We start from the raw sequence: 21,836 nt of genomic DNA on the forward strand, positions 1-21,836 counted from the left end.
TATGTCTCACTTAAAGTGGCTCTTAAGTTTGAAAATGTGCTCCTGTAGTGACATTTGCAAGTTTGTTCTGCATACAGAGGCATATGTATGCAGCTAATGATAAAATCAAACACTCTATTATAATAAATTACACCCCACGCTTAAACTCTAACAATGAATGAATGGTATGCCTCAACGCCGAACGATTTATATTGGTTTTTCCTGCTGCACTAATTGTTTGCCAGTGAGAGAGCACATGCTACCAAATCTTAGCGGTGGTCTCCTCCTTAAATGCGAAACCGGATTCGACCTTGGTAAGCGAACTGAACTTCCAGTACGGGGAAGGCCTCGGTTTCGTGCCAGTCTGAAAATCCGAAAACCTCAGCCAGATCCCGAGCGAGGATAATACTTTCCTGCCGCCCGGCCTTCATTTTTGTTCCTTGGGCCCGGAAGCGGATGCGGAAGCAATACGCCCACGCAGAGAAGACCAGGTGGCTGGGTGGCTAGGTGGCTGGGCTTAAACTGGCAATCTGGCAATCTGGCAAGAGTTCATCAAGATCTCATATCTCATGAACTTGGTAATGGCAAACCACCTTTACGGTCGCGGCTCGGCCGCCGCCACCAAAAAGCCAAAAGCGGCGGAATATTAAGTGTGAAGGCGGTTTGCGGCATAAAAACTTTTTCAATTATAAGTGCCTCCTCGGCTCTCAGTTAAGACCAAAGAAGTGAAAGGCAAGAAACAGATTTAATACCCTTTAATCCCTGGTGCCCATGCAGGCCACAACTTTAACCGCATCTACTTTCAAGACGACCTCCTGACCCTCGCGAAACTCCACATTCTGGAGGTCCAAGCGCCACACGTTGTCGCAGAGTCTATAGGTAACGAATTTTCCGGCCGAGAAGTTGACCTTAGCCTTGACCTTGGTCTTCAAAGCCTCGTTGATGCTCTTGTCATATTGGGCCAAAACCAATTCGGTCAAATTGGGGGTTATCTGGCCGCTCTGCAATAAACGCAAGTTTAAAGCCAGAAAAAAAAAAGCAATGGCTGCCCTGGAAACTTCTTACCTGGAGCATCTCATCCAGAGTCTCCTGAAGCGTATTGCCCAAGGTTGTTGACCGATAATGTTGGTAGGTCATTTCAAAACTATTCCTTCTTTTAAAAAGAGAATAAGAACAAATAAGAGTACGCAGGCGCAGCTGATTTCACAGAAAGGAAGGCGAGTCTTGCAAGTCACAAGTCGTTTGACATTTATTAGGGCCCTTACCAACTGCGATATTTCAAATAGATGCGATATTTATCGATTGTCTGTTGACAAACATTAAACCAATTAATCTGATGCAAAGGAGTCCAACACCTTACCGGATGCACAACACAATAATATTGCTGAATATTACAATGTGAAGGGAAGAAAGGAAGCTGGCTTAGGCAAACCGAAGCTTAAATACCCTTGCAGTGGATTTTTCTATTAAGTTTCTATATTTTTGACCATTAATGCTTTTCGAACGAATCTCTACGAATGTTTGTGGAAACTGCAAGTGGTCGCATTATAAGGTGCCACACACAACGAGCTTCCTAATCTCGTGGCAATTTGATGGAAAAATAGGGGGGTGACTGCATTGAAAACACCCAACTGAAATGATGATTCCCTTTGCCAGAGTAGAAAAGGTTTTGAACCAGTTTAAAGGGAGAAACCGAGCAGGCAATCGATCGATCGGCACATTGACTGAACGGTGTTTCCCAAACCAAAACTTTTAAAAGCAGAAACCCAACAAAAAAAGACATTCGAGCATGGAGCGAAAGGTCAGCCAGTTCTCCAGAGGTCAGGAAAGCTATGGTGAGCCACCCAAGCTGGGATTGCTGGCCCGCCTAGACCGCCTGCTCCGCCGCTGGCTGCCCGGGTACAGTTACATTCGCGGAAAACGCCGCTCGCCGTCGGGCACCTCCGTGGAGATCAGGGCTCCCTTTCGCGGCCAGCGTGGCAGGGAGGCCCGGGAGGAGGTCTACCTGGACACGGGCATTGCCAAGTCGGAGTTCTGCGTCCAGCTGGAGGCCTTGTTGCGCAAAAAGCACATCAAGAGGCAGCAGGAACTGGCTTTGGAACAGCGCAAGAGGAACCACGTGAAGAAGCGGGAGCTCGACGATCCCCTCCAGGGATAAATGGCGTTCTTGAGTTAATTATTTATTTCTATATGTGTATATATATTTTTCATACCATCAATCATCAATGGACGAGCCTCATTAAAATTAATTGGAAATTATGACCGCCAAAGCACTCTAAGTCTGCTCTTAATGAATGGCAACGATTTCCACCACAATCTGCGAGGGATTGAAAAAGGTATCGGGGGAATTTTTCCGCCAGCTGTTAATTGCTTCAGTTGCCAGTTTGCACCGCCTCCTGAAGCCATTATTACCCCATGCTAATCAGTCAACATCAATTCGCTTTTATTTGCTGAATAGAGGGAGGGAACGTCACCAAATCCTGCAAATAGTCTGTCACAGCTCCATTCAATACCAACTTCTATGCTCTTTAGAACTATCCTGTGACTGAGAATTAACTGACCATTTGTAATCCTTTTTTTTTACAGGATACCGAAATGGACGGCCAACTGGAAGCCAGGTAAGTGGCGGGTGTGCGCGGTGAAAACCGGAAAATGAAAAATGAAAAAGTAAGGACTAAAAGCCACTTGAAACATCGATTTAGTCGTTGTCAATTGCGATATCATTGAGCCCGACTGGAATTATGTCCACTTTAATCTATTTTAAGGCAGACAGCAGGGGGTAATGTCCGTGGCATTAGCATGGGATTCCGTCCTGTCCCCCTTCACCCCTCTGCAATCCGGAGCCACTCATCATGGGCCAATCGAGTTCGTTTAAAGCCATGACAAAGCGCTAACAAAAACATTAAGTATACGCTCAGTGAACGCAACTCCAGGATGAGTATCTAAACATGTGTGAGTGCGTGGATCTGAGGGGACATGTCCTCTGGGATGCCATCATAATTTTGCTGGCCAAGCACTTAAGCACTTGACCATTAACGTAACTTTTGTCTACGTAGCTTTCACAAATACACTAGAAAAAACAACTTTTTGTTAATCTTCTCCGAAAAAATATATTAAAATCGATATATCCAAATGAAGTCTGAAAATCATTATTTGGGAGTTCCATTAGATTTGAAAGCATTAAATAAAGGCAATAATTTTAAAGTGTAAATATTAAAATAAACATGATTTAAAGGAGGTACACTATATTTTCATATCAAATCACACAAACTTAGTATATTCTAGTAAAATAATCTAGTAAAATATATTCCCAATTTTTGTGCGTGCATCTCCTCACGAAGCTGACACTCGAGGAATGGGGATGGGACCCCACATCACATCAAGTAGGGCATCCTGAGAACCGCAGCTGGACCGCAATCTGCCCAGTTGGTTCTCCGTCATTTTCCCATACTTGTATACTTATATATACCTTAGTATACTTGTGCCCTTTTACGGGCTTGTCAACAGAAGTGTCGTCCTACATGGAAGCAAATATTTTTTAAACGAAAAAACCCTCAAGAATTGGTTGCCCAGCGCAACAATACGCCCCATATTGTGGCACGAAGTTGTTGAAACGAGGCGAAACCCCTTGGGTGGCCAACATCATACAACAATTCTAGGACTTTAGACTCATTGCGGTATTGCCCTTCCCCTCGCCGTTATTGAAAATTCGTTTATTCCTTTTCAGATCATTTATTTATAATTCGTTTAAAGGGATTTTGATTCAAATTTATGATTAAAATTTTTTATTGTAAATTACATTCGTTCAATAATTAAATAATTTGTATATTTGCGAGCTTTAGTGTTGTTATCCTTTGTTGCTTTGTGGCAGCAGCAATAATTGAGCAAATATTTCCTAAATTATTAATAAATTAAATTTGTTCATATTAGATGATGCTAGTCAAAAATCGGAGAAGTGGGATGAGGTAATAAGGGTGTGGGGCAGCTAAAGAATGTAGTCGGTAAATATTTATAAGGATATGTTGATTGGGGTTTACAAAACGCCTTCTTTAATGATATGTCTTGAAGTACAATGTATTTGTGCTGTTCAGTTGACAAAACCTAGGGACATAGTAGTAATGGTAGGTTATCTTACTTGCTTAAAGGCTATGTAGTTTTAATTCCATTTCGATTAAAGTGGAAAGGTAGATAGCGATTTCAAAATGTGAGCTAGTGTTAAGTTAATATATATGTATCTATGTAAAGTAAAGCGTTTGTCGGTTATGTTTTTGGATATTCTTGATTATTCATTACGTTGTATATATTTGTATAATCATTTTAATTTGATTAGCTGTGCGTTGATTTATTTAATAAATTTGATGAGCTTTATTTAATTCATTTGGCTAATGCTTTTTAATCGATGTGTTATCGATTAACGTTGGCTTAGTAGTCGAAAAACTATTTTAATTGTTTAACCTTTCGATAAGTCAATAGGTAATATACGATATCCTCCGAACTTACATTATTGCAGGTCGACAGTCCGTCTCGGGTATCAGTTAAATTTATTGTTTTACTTTAACTTGTCAAGCGATTATTGTGGACAAGATGGGAAAATTAGCTGCGAATCCGTTATCAATTATTCGTAACTGAGAGAAATGGTCGACTTGGGTGTAGGCAGCGGCGATGTGGTGTTTTCCTCCTCGTCGTCGTTCTCTTGGGAGTCCTCCGGTTCGCCCAAAGCGTGGACAAACTCGTAAAAATCGATGCGTCCATCGCCATCCACGTCCACCTCCTTGATCATATCTTCAACTGGGTGTGTGATACACAGAGTTAGGGACCGACTACTTGGCGACTAGTAGAGTAGTAGAAACTTACTGTCCTCCTCGTCGAGATCTTCGCCCAGGCACTGTAGGACCGCCCGCAAATCGGAAGCTGTGATATATCCCCGATTGTGCTTGTCGAACACCCGAAAGGCGTCGCGCAGTTCGCGTTCCTCCTGATCGGCCGACGACAGACCCGACTTGTCCTCGTACGTCATGTTCGACAGGATGTCGACGAACTCCTCGAAGCTGACATTGCCATCGCCTTAGTGGATATTAATACAACGTAAAGCAATAACAAAGCCCTCTTATCTTTAATGGCATAAGGAGAACCTGGGACGGCTGCGAAGGCTTCTAGGTTTTCGAATACTCACCATCCACATCGATCTCCTGCAGCATCTCCTGCAGCTCCTCCACCCTGGCGAACTGGCCCAGCGATCGCATCACAGTGCCCAGCTCCTCTTTGGTGATGCACCCATCGCCGTCCTTGTCGAACAGCCGGAACGCCTCGCGAAACTCCCTCATCTGGCCCTTGGAGATGCAGCGGCGCTTGTCGTCGACCAAGTGCTGCTCCTCGCCCATGCCGAAGTCCGATTCCGGAGAGGCGTAGGAAGTCTGACGGGTTTTTGTCTTGCGTCTGCTGCGGACACTCAGGGCTGTGCGTGAAGGAGGTCCAGGACGTCCACTTGGCCTCGAGGACTGTTCATAGTCATCGTATGACTCCTCCTCCTCCTCCTCTCCGTCATCCTCGTCCCCCTCGCCGTACTCGCCCTCTTCGTCGTAGTCATCCAGCTCCTGCTCGTCGGGGTTCTTTTGAGCGTAGCTGACCCGCGTGCTCCTCCGCTGACCCACTTTGATGCCCTCGCAGGAGCTGGAGTCCGTGTCCGCATCCGCTTGCTCCGGATGGGGAATGGCAGCAGTTCGTTGTGGTTGCTTCTCCTGCGGCGTCGTTGGTTTTTTTCGAGACCTTTGACGGCGTTGATGTGACGACGGCTGCTGCTCGCCGCTCAGCTTGTGACCATCTTCACCGGGCTGTCCTGGCACATCCTGGCCTGCCTCGTCCTGATGTGGATCCAGATTCTCTTGATCCTCCCCTTCGGTGCCAGCGACTGGCGTCTGCTCCTCGTCGGGTTCATCGCCACTCACCGCCGTGTTCCTCGTCTACAAGAAAGAAACATAAAACATAAACATAAAATCAAGAAAGCCCAAATATTATGCTTAAAAAACAACCACATTTGAATGCTTTCAACAAAAATGACTCATTATATTATATTAGTTAATCATTCTAAGCAACAAAATTTTAACAACATTTTAATATAAAGTGGCTGCTAGCCATTCTTTAATTTAAATTTTATTCAAATTAGAAATACTTGAACAGCTACTCACCATAAGCTGGCGGAACTCGCGGGCAATTGTTGAACCAGTTAAAAATTTATTAACTGCCGTGAAAAGCCGTTTTCCTTCCAACGTGGCGGCCTTCCTCCCGCGTCTGCGGTTCTACGGCAAATAATCCTCCTGCTCCTTGTGCAGAGCCCTCTGATTTCCGCCCGCAACCGCTTTCGTTTCACGGGATATGCAAATGCCGATTTCCAAATCGAACGGAGGCTGCAAAATACGGGCCAGAGCAGGGTACATATGTTAACTAAGCAATTAGGGATTGAAAGCTATTTGCATAGCGGACACGTCCGCAAAATTGGCCGCCAACGAGACAACGTGACAGCGCCACACAGAAAAGGGAATCGTTTCATTATTGCATTATGTATTACGCCATTCCATTAACAATATGGCGACCCATTGGGAGGAGTGAAATACATATTTACTTTTTTTGCAGTGCACTGAAATCCTGATCCGTATCGATCCCAGTTCGAAATCCCTGCAGGGCAACATGCTGAACAGTATAATCAGTCTACGAATCCGTTATATTAGCACACATTCAACAGTCAACACTTCCAGAAAAATCGAAACATGTATTGAAATTCAACTTTTCGTATCACCATCAAGAGTCAAAAAATTGTTTTCAAGTACGGACATTTAAATTCTTCAAGGCAAATACAATCAGTCTTGAAATTAAACCACATTTAGAAGTGGGGCTTTAATAACATTTAAATAATTCCACCAGAACGGTTGAAAAAAGCCAGAGCGGCCAAGGCGCTTAATGGCTGGAGAGGAAAAACGGGGAAATCGGATTATCGCTGTGGCCAGGAAAGGACAGCCGGGGTGTCCTCTTTGAAGGCATTTATTTCTCTCCACTCCTCCGCAAATTTAAAATTGCATTTCGATGGTATTTCTGTGTGTGTGTGTGGGCAATTTTTTAGCACATATATTTTTTTTTTCAACTTCTACGATGCACAGATGCCAGGAAGGATGTGGCTAGCATGAGAGGACCAGGACGAAGCCACATGCGGGTGCAAACCGCAATGAAAATGCCCAAAAAGGAAGTGCCAAGGCGAGAACAAGGACACCCCAGGTGGCCAGGGACATCTGACAGCACAAAGGTAGAATTTTCACATTTAAATATAAATTCGTTAACTGGCTGATCCTTCCTTCTAGGTAGATTATGTAAGTTTCACACGTACAAAAGTTAAATAAACATTTAATATTAATCTATTAAGACAGTTTAACGGGGAAACTAGAAATTAGAAAAATTAGATTGCGGCATTTGCATATGAGGCGATGATCCCCAAGCATCCTCTGACATCAGGGACTTCGCTGGTTTATCGTCCTTTGTGTCCTTTCAAGGCAAAGTGATGTGTAAATACGGTTGATTCACTGAGACAATTTAATTTTTTTTTTTAATCTCGGACAACTTAAAAAAACCAAATGAAAGGAAAGCATTTTGAAATCTCTCTCTTTAAGCGTCAGTATATTATTTTGGGTAAGTTTTTATCAGTGCATTATTTCATTCATCTCAACAGAACAGAGATGTTCTGCTGCTTTGAGTTGCGCGCAAAGTTTTTGACATAAAATAAATGAAGGAACAACTTTCAACTCCCAGTCTTATTCTCTAATTTTCCACTTTCCTTCATTTTTCCACCGCCAGCTTTCTTATGTCTATCCAGTATTCATAGTTATATATCAACAGCTTAAGAAGAAAGAAGAAAAGAGAAACTTCTGTATCCCGAACATATCGATAATATGTTATGAAAAGAGAATCATTTTTCCTGGCCAAGTTGTTCTGTCCAATTTTGTGTCATTCCTCCCGCCTCTTCTACCAATCTGTGTCATTAAAGCACTTGTTCTAAGCGAAAAACAGAAACCACAAAATGCTTTTGGCGGGCATTTTATTGTTTAATTTAAAATGCTTTGAAGAGGAGCTGAGGGTGTTGGGCGGATGAAGGCAGTAGCCGCGTAACCGCAGTCCCTGTAAATGAATGAGAACGCCCTTATGCAATCAATTATGGCGAGGGAAGCACAAAACATAAAAACAATTTTTTCCAGGCTACAAAATTCTCATTCTGCAGTTTCTGGCATTTTGCAAAGTTGTCATACGCTGCGTATGAGTTATTTTTGCATGCCAATGAATGGCAAGTGTTGTTGTATGTGTGTGTGTGTGCCTTCCTTTTTGGTTTGCGTAAAGGTGGCACACTACACAAAACATACATACATACATAAAAACGGCAAAAAAAAAGTTTACGCATAAATCAAACAAAACAAAGAGAAGCTTTCTCGTCCTTTTTCTCTTAATTTTCCTTCTCTATTTACCTTCTGCACGTAAATATTTCCTGGGCAATAAAAAATTTAACAGCACAAGGAGCCCAAAAAAGAACAGTTAAAACCAAACAAAGCAATGTATAAAATGGGGAGAGAGAAAGAGAGGAAATTACAAAGGATGGGTTTGCAACAGAACATTTTCAATATCCAGCATAGAAACTTAAATTCCTTTAATGTTTTATTAACAAGAAATATTTATTATTTTTTGAATGTTATTTAACCGAATAACTCGATATTGGTATTCCTATATTGGAAACCAGTAAGAACCAATATATTTCGCAAAAAATTGTATCGTTATCTTGATAGTAATAAAGATTTCACGTGCAAAGTCAATGCCTTGTTTAGATGTTGTCCTTTATTTGTGTACCAATGGCATTTTTATGCCACATGCCGCTTGTCACATTTGCAAAATAACCAACTAAGTGCCATTAATGGATATACATGATAGTATTCCACTAGGGTGTCCTTTTTTTCTGGCAAGCAAAACACCTCCAAATGCTATCCTGCTCCATCAAGCCAGTATAAATTCACAAAATGTAGCCTACTTTCTAGGGCCACCTTAAACTCTGTTGTTCAGAACAGGAACTTGAAGGATATCTGATTGTTATAAGAAATATTTAACTATATTTTATAGTGCCACATAATACTGCCTTTAGACGAAAGCAATATGGATCATCAGGACTCTGAATTTCATGACTTAAAGTTGGCTAAGTTAACATTTTCGACGAGGTGGCCCCCTTGTGATTGTGCGTGAGTCCTTTGTTTAGTTCGTTAGCCGCAGAACACAAGTGCAGAGCCCGCATTTACCTATGTCTGTTTGTGACATTTGCATAGGACCAATGAAAGCTTTGACCTGAACAAAACGCCTCGCCCTCGTGGTTGTGCAATTGCAATGAACCTTCGCTTCACTTACAGCTGAAATGGCAGAAAACATGACCACCAGTGTCCGAGCCTTTCATTTTCCGAACTTTAATCAAACGAAAACAGGCAAAGAAAAGGCACTGAGCGGGAAAATCAATTGATTCAAAGCACAACTTTCAGAATGTGCAAACAATTAGCCCCAAACCTCAAGAACTTCGCCTTGTGGCGATTGCAAAAAATTTGCGGGAAACCGCCTGGGATCTTAAGAAACACATTGAAAGTGCAGAACAAAAAATGGTTTTGATAAGCACTTTTAGAAACTTACTTTTGAATTTATATACCATATATGCATTTATTTAAACGAATCAAAGCATTCTTCATTTACAAATGTAACTAATTTAATGTAAGTTACTTACTTTTCATTTCTTTAAATTTGCTTAAACATGCTTTTAAACATGGCGCAACACCAAAATATTTGGCAGGCTCCTATGCAAATGCATACAGTGAGCCTCTCGCCTTGCTTTTCGCAATTTAGTTGTTTATTCCCCGATCTTGTCCTATGTTTTCTTGGTTGTACAGTGGCTGTTGCTTTTACTGAGTGGCCCTCCTTTGTTGGTTCGCACTTTGAATAGACCTAAGCCCTTTATTCTGTGCGTTTTTCTTGCTACGTCACCGGCCTCGACGCTTAACCCTGCAGTGCCCATATTTTCCCCTTTTCCCGAACGAAATTTACATTTCGTTTGCTTCATCTACTTTACGTATTCATCGCGCACATTTGCATGGCTTTTATTATCTTCTCTGCTCGCAACTTGCTATTTATTGCGTTTACATATTCAAAGGTTTACTTTTTTGGCAAAGTGGCTTTTCTGGCTTTTCCCCAACAAGTCGTCGATGAGTCCTTTTCAAGCGTATGCCGCTTGCCTGTGCGGCTGACTTTAATATCAACAAATTTTGATGTGTTCGAGCGCACAGAAAGTTAACCAAGGGATGAGTGTCAGTTGAAGCCCGTAATCGGTGTGACAGTTCTAAAAGGGAGGCGAGCAGGCGAGAAAAATTATAACAACTCCCCCAACTCAGATGGGATATATTTCTGGAAATTGAGTTTTTAGAGGTTTAACCTGAGTGCCACAGAGACGCCATGTCGTTCAGCCGAGATACCCGAGTTCAGTTTGCATCCAAAATATTATTTAAGCAGGAAAGAGCCTGTTATCTAAGATAACATAATGATGTTGCTTTCCCAACATCATTATAGGTTTGTTGTAGTGCTAATAATTAATGCTTACGATTTCCTTATTTCTTGTTACCATATTTTATTTCCTATTTTTCATATTTTTGGCACATGCAACACTTTAAGCCTACTTAAACACTGTCACTGTCGGGCCTCCATTATTCATGCGAACAGGTGAGCAACCGAGCCGACATGTCAAGCGGTCCTCCTTTTGCATGCAAATCTCGCAATCCTCAAGTGCAGTCACTCGACGTGGCCTTTTGTCTTTCTCGTCTTCCCCTCATAAATTATAAACATGAGATTTCCATTTCCACGCCAAATGGCTGACAACTTCTGACTTGACTTTCGCCCGACTTGACTTCGGATGATGAAACACCCTAACTGCGCAACACCTGACACCCACTGACACACTGGGGCGTCGGGAAAACGGGAAAATGGGAAATTGGGAAAACGGGTCATAAGGAAGCCATCGACAATCCACTTTCACATCAACAACTTCGACCTCAACGACGCCAGGCCAATTAATTTGTGCCCTCCTCAAAATTAAGAACGATGCGAAGATGATGGGATTTTCGATGGATAAACATTGCGGCTGGAATCTTGGGTCTGGGCATTAGGGGCATCACCAAAATTGGAAAGTGTGTGAAGTCAATATTTTGCTTATGCAGCAAAACAAAAATAAAGATTCCAATTTATACTCCTAAGGTAATTATGTTAAAAAAAAACAATGTTAGCCCATAAAAGATCGGGCATCTGTCTTTTAAGAAGAATGATAAAACCATATGATACTTTAGAATAAAATTTAACTTTAAATGGTTTACAAAAAACCTAATTCTGGCAGAACAAGAACTCGACTCCTCTAGTCCAGCTAATTAAGGAAGGATGGGTTTTCATTCATTGTTAGCCATTTTAAGACCTCTGGTTGGCCATTGCCATGAGATAAAACTCCTCCATCTACTTTTCCCCCGCTTTTTAGGGGTAACCACTTGGATTACACTTTGCCGAAAAATAAGTTTTTATGTGTCTGTTTTCGTCGTGTTTTCTCTGCTTCTGTGTTCCTCCCTCTGCATTTTTTTGTCGCCGACGGTTATTGTTGCCAGTTTCCCAAACAATGCAGCCCCCAAAAGAACAACATGAAACGTGGCGGGACCTTGTGGGGAGTGGAGGGGAGAAGAGAAGGTGCGCGGCCTGTGGAGGAGGTTGGTGAGGAGGTTGGTGTACATGAATAAGGACAAGCAAGGCCACCATCAAGCGCCCATTGTGGTGCAATTTTTAAGTCCTCCACTCGGAAGCCGTTCACCTGAACACCGGGACAGGAAATGGGTAACAGCTTATTGCATAACCCACAAGTGGGCCAATGTCGCCTTGCCGGGATTAGAGCAACCCTGGATAAAGATGCTCAAAAACCAATAGAGCGCCAAGCAAAAAAACCCATACAACACCAGAAATGGAATCGTTTTAAAAAGAAAAGAAGCGAGCTTTTGCTTTAAAGGATCGTTTATAGAAAATACAATTTAAAGACATAGGTTTATTCTATAGGTGGAGACCTTGAATGGGGATAATGGTTCGGGTTTTTTAAACACAAAACATTAAATGGCACTTCCTCAGATTAACTTTAAGACCTATCACTTTTTAACAGTGCCGACCCACGTCCTTGCGCTCAATCTTTGCTGTTTTTTTTGTCCGATTTTCCCAACTTCATACCGGAATTCTTTGGCCAAAAGCCGAGAGATGCTTTCGACTCAATCAAGTTGATAACGGGAGTGGGGTGGATGGCGAAAAACCGGATGCGTGGCATTAAGATGAAGGGCAAAAGTTTCTTCTGCTGCAACGGAAAACTTTTTCGCACCAAAAGATTTTCGCAAACTGGAAATTCTTCCACTTTGCTGCCTTGCGATTCATTCAAGTAAAATATGCCACAAATTCATGTATGTGTCTTTGCTCGTATATGTGCATGGCACTCACACACACACACACACACACACACACACACACACAAAGAGACAGCACACACACATGAGCAACTGGCCTGACAACTCGTAACATGATCCAATTCATTACATGAAAATTATATTTTATGATTTAAATTGCATTTTCCAGGGCAACCTGCATTAGTGTGTGTGTATCTTACACTGGCAAAAAAGCTACGAGCCGAAGGCAGTATTTTAGTGTTTTAAATATATACTTAGGTGATATTTCCCTAATCACTTAACTTGTTAAAAAGCTGAACAAAATCCGAAGTGTACCTCTTCTTTAGCTTTTCATAGAAAACGCTCGAGGGTAAGAACTCATCAGGAAACTCTGATGAAAAGAAGAAGCCACGTATTTCGGGAGTTCCCCAATGGTTCTTTTTTTGTTTGGGTATGCAGAGCAATCTTGAGGACCCGCCATACTTCACAAGTAATTTAGGAGTAATTTTGTTTTTGTTTCTAACGCGTAAAGTAAACGCGGAAGAAGTCAAGAAAAAGGAAAAGTACAGAAGCGGGAAGCCGGAAAAAGCGGCGGGGGTGGGGGAAAAAATTTCAACTTCAGCTAAGCTTGTGGTGTGGCTATTGGGTCCTGGAGCGGGGGTTGTCGGAATTTAAATTGAGCGCATTCGCTCAAAGATGCAGCAGCCCCGCAGGAAAATTGAGAAAATTCCCACATTTTTCTGCCTCCATATATATCCGGTAATAGTTTTTTGCCTCAATCCAATAATTTGTCATTTTTGCCCCGCTTGATTAATGATTTGTGCGTGTTATTTGTTTACCTCTCTGTGTAATTGCTTTCGAGCAGGAAAACTATTTCCGTTCCGGTGACAACTCTCGAATGGCTCCGCCATTTCTCTAATTGCTTCCGTTTGGATGCAATTGCACTCACCCACCTCCTCCACTTAATCGCTTAGCTTTGGCGACAACATGGCTGCACTCCAAATTATATAAGCCCTCTGACAAATGGCTTGGTCTCATTTCCTTCTATACTTTTGCCCCATCGTTCCCAGTCCATCCTTGCTCTCCTCGAGTAGCAGGCGACCCCAAAAAGTATGCTACACATTTTGATAAACTGACAGCTGAGCCCAACGTGGGCTCAAAAAGTACGTGGTTGGGGTAGGACAAGGACTAAAGTACATATCTAGAATCCAGAGACGATTCCGGGTGTCCGCCCACCCTTAAACCCCTTACAGCACGCGGTGTTTCAACCATATAAAATAAACCAAATTTCGATCGGACCCCCCAAACTAAACAATTCTGACCCTGCTCCTGGGCTTGGCCCTCTTTCACTTTTCTGATTGTATTTGACGTGATTTTTAATTAGCCTCTCACCCTCTGCACCTAAAAACCGGGATAATTGTGCCCTTTTTTTTATTCTTAGCCGGGATTAAAGGGCAACGACGTGTGGTTGAGGAGAGCGGCAACTTTTTATTTAATAAAACTTGCCAATATCTCTAATTGATTAGAGTGCGATAACCGTTACTCAGAAAAAACAACGATGTAATTTTTATTTTCTGGGTAATAGGCGGGGCGCACTTGAAGCTCTAATATTTCAGCTGGATTAAATGAATATCTGAATATGTACATAACATGGAGTCGAAAAAATACTGGGCATAGAAAAATCAGTAAAATACTTAATAAAAAATCGGAGGAATATAAAAAGGAACAAACACATAGTACTAGAATAAAAATTAAACAGCATTTTTTTAAATCTACAAAAGCCAGCCTAATGTATAAAAGTTATTAAAGTTTTTTCTCTTGATTATGCTGTAATAAAAGAAAGTCCTTAATTGCCGCTTAGTTGTTGAGTTCCAGTTCCTTAGGATAAATAAAAAGTTGCCTTATCTTCGTTGAGCCTTCTAAACAACTTTTGGATTAATCTTTTTAGTATGTCGGATTAAGTTGAACTTTTTCAATTACATTTAAGAAATTGTGGTCTTGGAAATACAAAAATGCGGCTAGGAATGTTTTTTTCTATTATGTTTCGATCCTTTAAGAATATGTATTTTAAAAGCATTTCCTCACCTTTGCCAGGAACAAATTCTGTTTCGTTCTTATAAATAGGATAGTTAGAACTTGAAAAAGCATACATACATACATAAGGGAGATTTTAATTTGGCACAATCGCAGTTTGCAGATAAGGGCCTTCCCCTGAAGAAATCAGGGATCTGCAGAGATCAAAGCGCTTGGGAATGGAAACTCAGGTATTCCGAACAACCCAACCAAGCCAAATAAGTCCCAGAACCAGAGGCGGCTACACAACGGACAGAGAGCGCAATGTGCAACAAGAATGACGCCTCTGCCAAACACGACACACTCCCATTCACTCGAAAAAAATAACTGCTTATTTACTTTTTGTGACTTTCACGCGAATTCGCAATCCAGTTAAGGTAACAGTACGAGACTCGCACTAAGCCAGACGTGCTGGTTCGCGTAGGCCTCCGAATTTTCCGCAATTTGGAACCAGACGCGGCAAAATCGGCAAAAAAACTAGCTTTTGCAGAAGGTGAAATGGCTTTCCCCCAAAAACCTTGCTACCAATCTTGAATTCCCCAAAATACTAAGGCCCAGTTTCCCCTAAATTTGCCCAAATTAAGCCTCTTCTCAAACCTTAGACATCGGCTCGAGTCTTGGCTAAAATGCGTTAAATATATAAAATATAGATCTTTTTAGATTACATAGAATAAGGCCACATTATCTGGCCAGTCAGCTGTTTCTGCCCATAAATCGGGATGCCAGCTGTTAAAGTTTAAACCCGGTTAAAAATAATAGTGTAACTACACAAGATGATCCGCAACGTAGTGGTGGGCGTGTCTGGCGGAGTAGACAGCGCCGTAACCGCCCATCTGTTGCGGGAAAGAGGATTCAATGTCCTGGGAGTCTTTATGCGAAACTGGGACGAAATGGACGAAGTGGGTCGCTGCAGCGGGGAGGCGGATCTGAAGGACGCGGAGTGGGCGTGTCGTCGGCTGGGTGTGGACCTGACCCAGGTGAACTATGTGCGGGAGTACTGGTCGGCGGTATTTACCCAATTCCTGGACGACTACCAACAAGGAATGACTCCAAACCCGGATATCCTGTGCAATCGGCACATCAAGTTCGACCTTTTCCATAAGCACGCTTTGGAGAATCTGGGTTACGATGCCGTTGCGACTGGTCACTATGCCCGTAACAGCTTAGGCAATTTTCTGGAGGGGCTTTCCTCAGGAAAGGAAGCCCGCCTGCTCATACCAGCCGATACATTCAAGGATCAGACTTTTTTCTTGGCGGGAATACCGCGAAAAGCCCTGCAACGAACTATGTTCCCTTTGGGGGAACTACAAAAGAGTCAGGTCAAGGAATTGGCCACCAAGATCGGACTTCAACGATTGGCCGCCAAGAAGGAGAGTACGGGCATCTGTTTTGTGGGCAAGCGCAATTTTAAGGAGTTTATACAGGAGGTAAACAAAGTCCTACACGTTTTCCAATCAATCAAAGAAGCGGTTTTCTTTTATGCAAAGTACTGACCACGGAGTTCGATTAAGCTAAAAATCGCTAAAAAGTGTAATGGAACAAACCCTATCATTGCAGTACATCACCTCCAAAAAGGGACACTTTGTGGACATTGACACTGGTACTGTCGTTGGCGAACATACTGGCATCCACCAGTGGACTGTGGGTCAGCGCTGCCGGCTAAATTCCTTCCTGCAGCCCTACTTTGTGGCTAGAAAAGAGGCCTTCAGCAATACTATCTTTGTGGCGTCTGGCCACAATCATCCCTCCCTGCTAAGCACTCAGATTCATGTCGATTCACCAAACTGGCTTTGCTCGAAGTCCCAAAAGAAGCTTTTGGACACCGGCAACTTGCGATGCCGCTTCCGTTTTCAGCACACCAAACCCTTGGTGGACTGCCACCTAAGGATCTGCCCGGAAAACCGCTTCCAAGTCCAGTTGGATGCTCCATTGAGAGCAATTACGCCCGGACAGTACGCTGTGTTTTATGATGACAGTGCTTGTTTGGGTTCAGCACGCATTTTCAGCGCCGATCCTATTAAAGAATGCCTAGAGGCACAGCACTCTAAAATTCGAAAACTAGTAAGCTGATGATTGGAATTTATGGCACAAATCGATACGAAATAGAATACCTGCGTGATTACTTTCTAAATAAATGTACAAAGCCAAACCTTTTAAGCAATTTTAAGTCCTTGTCATATCTGCACTTAAAGTCTCACAATAACTTGTAAAATTTGCTGGTAAACACTTTAAACACACAATTTATTCTAAGTCAGGTTTACAATAATTGTTAGAAAAAAAAGGGCATTACTTAATCTATATTCTTGTCCTGTGTGCAGTTTCGAAGTCACAATATAGACGCACATAAATAGGTTTCGCATAAAATCTTAACCTAAGGGTACAAAGTAGGGTTCTCTAAATAGTTAGCCTAAAACATAATATCGTCTGAGCAGGGATTTGAATAGCAGGCAGAAAGAAGTGTGGATCAGGTAAGGAGCACTGTGAGGGCGTCCAGGAAGCGGGTGAGGTCACTCTGCCGCAATTGCACCACCGCAGGCTCAAAGAAGTCTTGGAGAAGAGCCACCCCGCTCTTTTGCGCCGCTTGCTCAAAAGCCTTGCCAAAGAAATTGCGCGGCGAATCCTCCCTAACGGGGGCGATACCGACGAGCAGGCACATGCCCTGCGCCGCATCCAAAGGACAGCTTGCGATCAGCGGCAAGTCCGGCGCCTGCCGGGCCCTACTCGTCGCCACATGGCCACGCAGAAGGAAGCGGGCCAGCAGCCCCAGGGCATACGGATAGGAGAAGAAGGCGTGCTCCTCCTGCAACACAAAGTAGAAAAAGGATCCGGCTGAGTGCACCTGACGCGCCTCCAGGCTGCTCTGCACCTGCCGGAAAACAGCGGCGTGCAGGAGCTTCGCCTGGTCGATTCCCGCGGACAACAGCTGCTTGTGCTGGCGACTCAATGCGTCGGATGCCTCCAGAAAGCAATCCTCTGGCGTCTTGTGCTTCTTCACCGACTCCATGATGGCCAGCAGGGCGTATACGTAGTCGGCCGCCGCATATCTGCTGCGGTAACCGTAGCTCAGGGTGAAGGTTCCGTAGACAATGTCGGGTATGTCGTACTTTTCCGCTAGCCGCTCAACCATCGAATAGAACTCCTTCCGAAGAACTAAATCCATGGCTCCGTACGTTTGGCGGGCATGAACTAGAGGCAATCCCATCTCGAGCAGCAGTTCGTGCAGTCTCTTCTCCCCACGCAGCGTCCACAGTTTCAACTGACACGAAGCATAGCGTGAATACCTGTCATGGATTACCGTGATTAGATGAGAAAGTATTTTCGAGTTTTTCCGTACTCACCTCATGGATTCCGTAACGGGCCAATGCCGATATAAAACCAGATGCAAATCATTCTCAAAGCTGATCTTGGAAGCACTCATTGTGTTCTGGTCATTAGTTTTGTTTGTTAACCGCGACACATGCGACTGGATCTGCTCCAGTTCCAGAGTGTATGACCCGCTCTCGATCTTTCCCAGCAACAGCTGCTCTGTAATTCCTACGATAGCCCACCAGAGCAGGTCCATGTTATCCTTTGAGAGTTTCCAGGCCAGCTCAAAAACCAACAGGGCAGCGGATCGGCCATAGTAGCTAAACTGGGTGTACTCGAACATGATCCGGTCACGCTCCGATTCCCATTGTCGGCGGGCTCGCTGCTTCAAGACGCGCTGCTCGTGCTGCTCCAGGCGGCTGAGTTTTGTCCTCTGAGGAGCCTGATCTTCCTGATCTGATTCCCCGGCGCCACTGTCGTTGTTTTGCTGCTCCTGGTCGGAGGATTCGCCCTCCTCCTCGTCCTCCTCCCCATCAGAGTCATAGAAAATGGTCTCAAATGCTGGAATGTTCTCCTCCAAGGAGGCATCCCCCAAGATGCACACCTGCCGATCGCTGTATATGTTGCACACATCGAACGGACGATGCGAATCGCAGATGAAGAAGGTCACATCTTCCGCCGGCTGCAGCAGCTCCACAATATCCACGCAGCCGCCGCAGTTGACCAGCACCACGTACTTCACGTCGCCCTGGTGCTCGCTATAGGCCCTTTTCAGACCCGTGACGCCCATTATGGGCACCACCGTGTAAAGCATGTGGTCGTACTTGAACAGAGCCTGCAGGATGCGACTGGCGCAGATGGCATCGATGTCATAGTTCACGACGATCAGGATGCGCTTGCCCACTAGCTGGCGGTAGAAATCGTTCCGCAAATCCTGGACAAACATGGTGAATCCTATCGAGAATCCAAATTCTTTAAGCAAAAACAATAATGTTGGCGGTCGATTGTATTTCTGACTGTTCTCAGTTGATTGTGGTCAACGGATTGGAAGTTCTATGTGACCAAAACCCGTTGCATTTTGCAGATTCTTTCAGGCTTCCACTCTCTTCTGCTTTCTGGGCTGCACTTTCGCTGATTGCAATTTTCGCGAATCAAAAACGCGGGAAACAGCTGGCTGTTTCTATGTGACCAGCTGAGCGCGTTTGGAAAATGCTTTTAGAGTTTGCCATTCAGTTGAAAGAGTCATTTGGTCTTATTTTTAATCACAGAATTTATATTGCTTACAATCGGCTTCTCTTTTTTAACAATTTTTTGTGTTGAAATAAGTTAAGATTTAGATTTCAAATAAATCGCCTCGAACCGTAAAATATTTAGTATTTTTGTGCTTGTATGACTGTTAATGCAATATATTTTGGCGCGCCAGAAACGGTCACTCTGCGACGCTTCCATGTGTATTAAAAGGAGGCTTGTGTAAAATATAAATAAAAATATTGAGTGACAATATGACAAAAGGCAACTCAAAAAAGCTGCTAGCCCAGCGGCACATCTCCTCGCGAATGAACTTCCTTTTCCAAGCGTCGAATTTAATGGCCGAGGGCCATCAAAGCAAACTTGCTGCCTACTACGGAAAACTTTGTCGTAATGTGGGCACCAAAGCCGTGATGCACATGTAAGTAAACTTTCTTGGAAAATATAAGACCCTAAGTCTAGCTTGAATCTATATTTCAAGAGCTCCTGCCCTAAAGCGGTCCCTGTGCAGACGCTGTTCGCATCCTCTTATTCCCGGTGTGAATACTGAGCTCCAGGTGGACAGAAAACGGAAGGAAGTTACACTTCCAGAGGCTCCTACAAGCGACGAAGTAAAAACCAAAAAGAAGCGTCATCGCAGACACCGCAAGAAGCCCAAAAAGAGAGAAGAAAAGCAGATTGCAGAGGAAGCGTTAAAGTCCCAGCCAGAAATCGCAGAAAAAGTGTCTGTGTTTTTGGAGTGCTCACTTTGTAGGAACCGACGAAGCTTTATGGCGGACACTCAAAACAGAGAGTGTTGGCTGGAGCAGACGCAATCCGTGGTGCAAGTGGTGTCTCTCCCTAGAGAAAGCGGTCAGCGATAAGCTGAGGCTTGCCTTATCAGCCGGTTTGTCGCTCTTATTTTATCGCGTGGTAATCCGGCAGTTGAACTCGGAATGCTGAGCTGTAGACAACTTATTTCCCGGCTGGTATTCCTCCGGAAAGCGAGCACCTTAGCTCGTATGACAGCCTCTGGATGCGTGGAAGTCCAGGAGGGGGCGAACCATCCATTGAAGTACCCACAAGTTTGGTTAAGAGAGAACTGTCAATGTAGCGAATGCTTCCACGCCGCCACAAGAGCCAAAAAAAGTCACTGGGAGCGTGGACCCATCAATATGGAGGTGTCCCAAGTGACTTACAACCGGGACCAAAAGCAGTTGGACATTATCTGGCAGGATAAACACAGGAGCTCCTTTGACATTGCCTGGTTAAGGGAGAGGGACTTCGGAGAGACTGCCAGAAAACGATACTTAGAGGAGGTTTACAGACCTAGTCCACAACTTTGGGGAAAGTCAGAGTTTGATTCTGTAAGAAAAGAGTTTCAATACCAGGATGTGCTTCAGCAGGATTCAGTACTCAAGGATTGGCTGCAGACACTTGCAGTCCAGGGATTCGCTATTCTGAAAGGAGCTCCCGACGACATTAATGTTGCCAAGCACTTGGCGAAAAGGATTGGCTTTATTAAACGCACCACCTACGGGTAATTACATTATTAACGAAAGCAATCAAAGTTTCAAGAGGTCTTGGTTGTTATCTACCAATCTACAAACTTTTAACACTATCGGCTGATTAATTTAATTGGAATCAGGCAATATTTGTTTGTCTTCTGGTTTCCAGCCAGGTGCGCAATTATCAGCTATTTTTCAATAATTCAACTTTGGAACGCAAATTCCAAACCAAAAGCGAGAAAATGAATGAGCCAGATAACACTAGAAACCCAAATTGATCTCGCAAACTGGTTAAGCTTTATCTTTAATATTCTCATTACACCGTTCTCTAGCGACGTTTTCGAGGTGAAATCCAAACCAAATGCGGAAAACTACGCCTATTTGATGACTCCCCTGCCACTCCACACGGACTTGCCTTACTACGAATACATGGCCGGGATCAATATCCTGCACACCCTTGTCCAGTCGGAATCTAAAGGAGGTGCCAATACTCTCACGGATGGGTTTTATGTGGCCTCTAAGCTGCAAAAACAACACCCAGAAGACTTTGAGGTTCTCAAATCTGTGCCCGTAAATTGGTTCGATATTGGGCACTACGGCGATAGCTCTAAGCCCTTCCATAGCCTCTGGAGAGCCCCGGTGATTTGTTTGGATGTGGATGGCAAGTTCGCACGGATCAACCACAACCACCCCAAGCGAGACAGCCGCTTTTCAGTTTCCTTGGAGCAGGCTGTGGCCTGGTACAAGGCTTACTATAAATTTGTGGAAATGGCCCAAGCCGAGGCGGTAGAATTCAAGACTAATGCCGGCGAAGTTTTCGTGTTCAATAACCTTCGAATGTTGCATGGAAGAACGGCCTACGAGGACGCACCAGGAAACAAACGCCATTTAGTAGGTGCCTACGTCGACTGGGACATTATCTACTCCAAACTGAGAACTCTGAAGTTCCCTAATGCTAAAGATTAGGCGATGATTTAAATTTGGTAGTGGCAGAGGACCAACTATGCTTATGGTAATATATGGGTCATATATAGTATGTCTTCAAATTTGTGGGACACTAAATATTATTAAATATTACATAATAATTTTGGGTGAAAATAAAGATATATACCATTAAATAGCAATCTGACGACTAATAGATTTTAGAAATATGTTTAATTTGGGTAATTTAAACTTTTCCGCTTACGGTTTTTTTCAAACTGCGTTTAGTATTTTTTGTGGTATTTTTCAGGCT

General features: G+C 43.5%; 7 protein-coding genes across 8 annotated transcripts; 4 read left to right on the plus strand and 3 right to left on the minus strand.

Annotated features, from left to right (window-relative positions):
- Window positions 1-725: 725 nt before the first annotated feature.
- LOC108097059 (transcription initiation factor IIA subunit 2) lies at window positions 726-1,208 on the minus strand. The gene is made up of 2 exons (XM_017199095.1): window positions 1,045-1,208; window positions 726-980 (listed from the first exon to the last, which is right to left on the minus strand). The coding sequence occupies exons 1-2, from the start codon at window positions 1,114-1,116 to the stop codon at window positions 735-737; spliced, it is 318 nt and encodes a 105-aa protein (XP_017054584.1). The 5' UTR covers window positions 1,117-1,208; the 3' UTR covers window positions 726-734.
- A 477-nt stretch (window positions 1,209-1,685) lies between these two features.
- On the plus strand, window positions 1,686-2,243 carry LOC108097055. The gene has a single exon (XM_017199091.1). It carries the CDS (start codon window positions 1,769-1,771, stop codon window positions 2,135-2,137), a length of 369 nt encoding a protein of 122 aa, XP_017054580.1. The 5' UTR covers window positions 1,686-1,768; the 3' UTR covers window positions 2,138-2,243.
- A 1,534-nt stretch (window positions 2,244-3,777) lies between these two features.
- On the minus strand, window positions 3,778-15,066 carry LOC108097373 (uncharacterized calcium-binding protein B0563.7). Of its 2 annotated transcripts, none has more exons than XM_043207428.1 (5): window positions 14,901-15,066; window positions 6,165-6,383; window positions 5,153-5,939; window positions 4,834-5,043; window positions 3,778-4,767 (listed from the first exon to the last, which is right to left on the minus strand). In XM_043207428.1, the coding sequence occupies exons 2-5, from the start codon at window positions 6,165-6,167 to the stop codon at window positions 4,595-4,597; spliced, it is 1,173 nt and encodes a 390-aa protein (XP_043063363.1). In that variant the 5' UTR covers window positions 6,168-6,383; window positions 14,901-15,066; the 3' UTR covers window positions 3,778-4,594. The 2 variants fall into 2 exon arrangements, with proteins under 2 accessions (XP_043063363.1, XP_017055110.1); XM_017199621.2 differs by having other exon boundaries at window positions 14,643-15,066.
- Window positions 15,067-15,259: 193 nt separating this feature from the next.
- Window positions 15,260-16,728, plus strand: LOC108097269 (mitochondrial tRNA-specific 2-thiouridylase 1). Its single transcript, XM_017199467.1, has 2 exons — window positions 15,260-15,988; window positions 16,119-16,728. The coding sequence occupies exons 1-2, from the start codon at window positions 15,335-15,337 to the stop codon at window positions 16,629-16,631; spliced, it is 1,167 nt and encodes a 388-aa protein (XP_017054956.1). The 5' UTR covers window positions 15,260-15,334; the 3' UTR covers window positions 16,632-16,728.
- A 45-nt stretch (window positions 16,729-16,773) lies between these two features.
- Window positions 16,774-19,035, minus strand: LOC108097267 (cell division control protein 45 homolog). Its single transcript, XM_017199465.2, has 3 exons — window positions 18,885-19,035; window positions 17,900-18,821; window positions 16,774-17,842 (listed from the first exon to the last, which is right to left on the minus strand). The coding sequence occupies exons 2-3, from the start codon at window positions 18,811-18,813 to the stop codon at window positions 17,026-17,028; spliced, it is 1,731 nt and encodes a 576-aa protein (XP_017054954.1). The 5' UTR covers window positions 18,814-18,821; window positions 18,885-19,035; the 3' UTR covers window positions 16,774-17,025.
- Window positions 19,036-19,213: 178 nt separating this feature from the next.
- LOC108097271 (ribonuclease P protein subunit p21) lies at window positions 19,214-19,978 on the plus strand. Its single transcript, XM_017199468.2, has 2 exons — window positions 19,214-19,536; window positions 19,597-19,978. The coding sequence occupies exons 1-2, from the start codon at window positions 19,370-19,372 to the stop codon at window positions 19,976-19,978; spliced, it is 549 nt and encodes a 182-aa protein (XP_017054957.1). The 5' UTR covers window positions 19,214-19,369.
- On the plus strand, window positions 19,941-21,726 carry LOC108097268 (gamma-butyrobetaine dioxygenase). The gene is made up of 2 exons (XM_017199466.2): window positions 19,941-20,634; window positions 20,935-21,726. The coding sequence occupies exons 1-2, from the start codon at window positions 20,051-20,053 to the stop codon at window positions 21,566-21,568; spliced, it is 1,218 nt and encodes a 405-aa protein (XP_017054955.1). The 5' UTR covers window positions 19,941-20,050; the 3' UTR covers window positions 21,569-21,726.
- The last annotated feature ends 110 nt before the right edge of the window (window positions 21,727-21,836 follow it).

This window comes from Drosophila ficusphila, unplaced genomic scaffold (assembly GCF_018152265.1).
Source record: "Drosophila ficusphila isolate 14025-0441.05 unplaced genomic scaffold, ASM1815226v1 contig_198, whole genome shotgun sequence".
In the NCBI taxonomy this organism is placed as follows: domain Eukaryota; kingdom Metazoa; phylum Arthropoda; class Insecta; order Diptera; family Drosophilidae; genus Drosophila; species Drosophila ficusphila.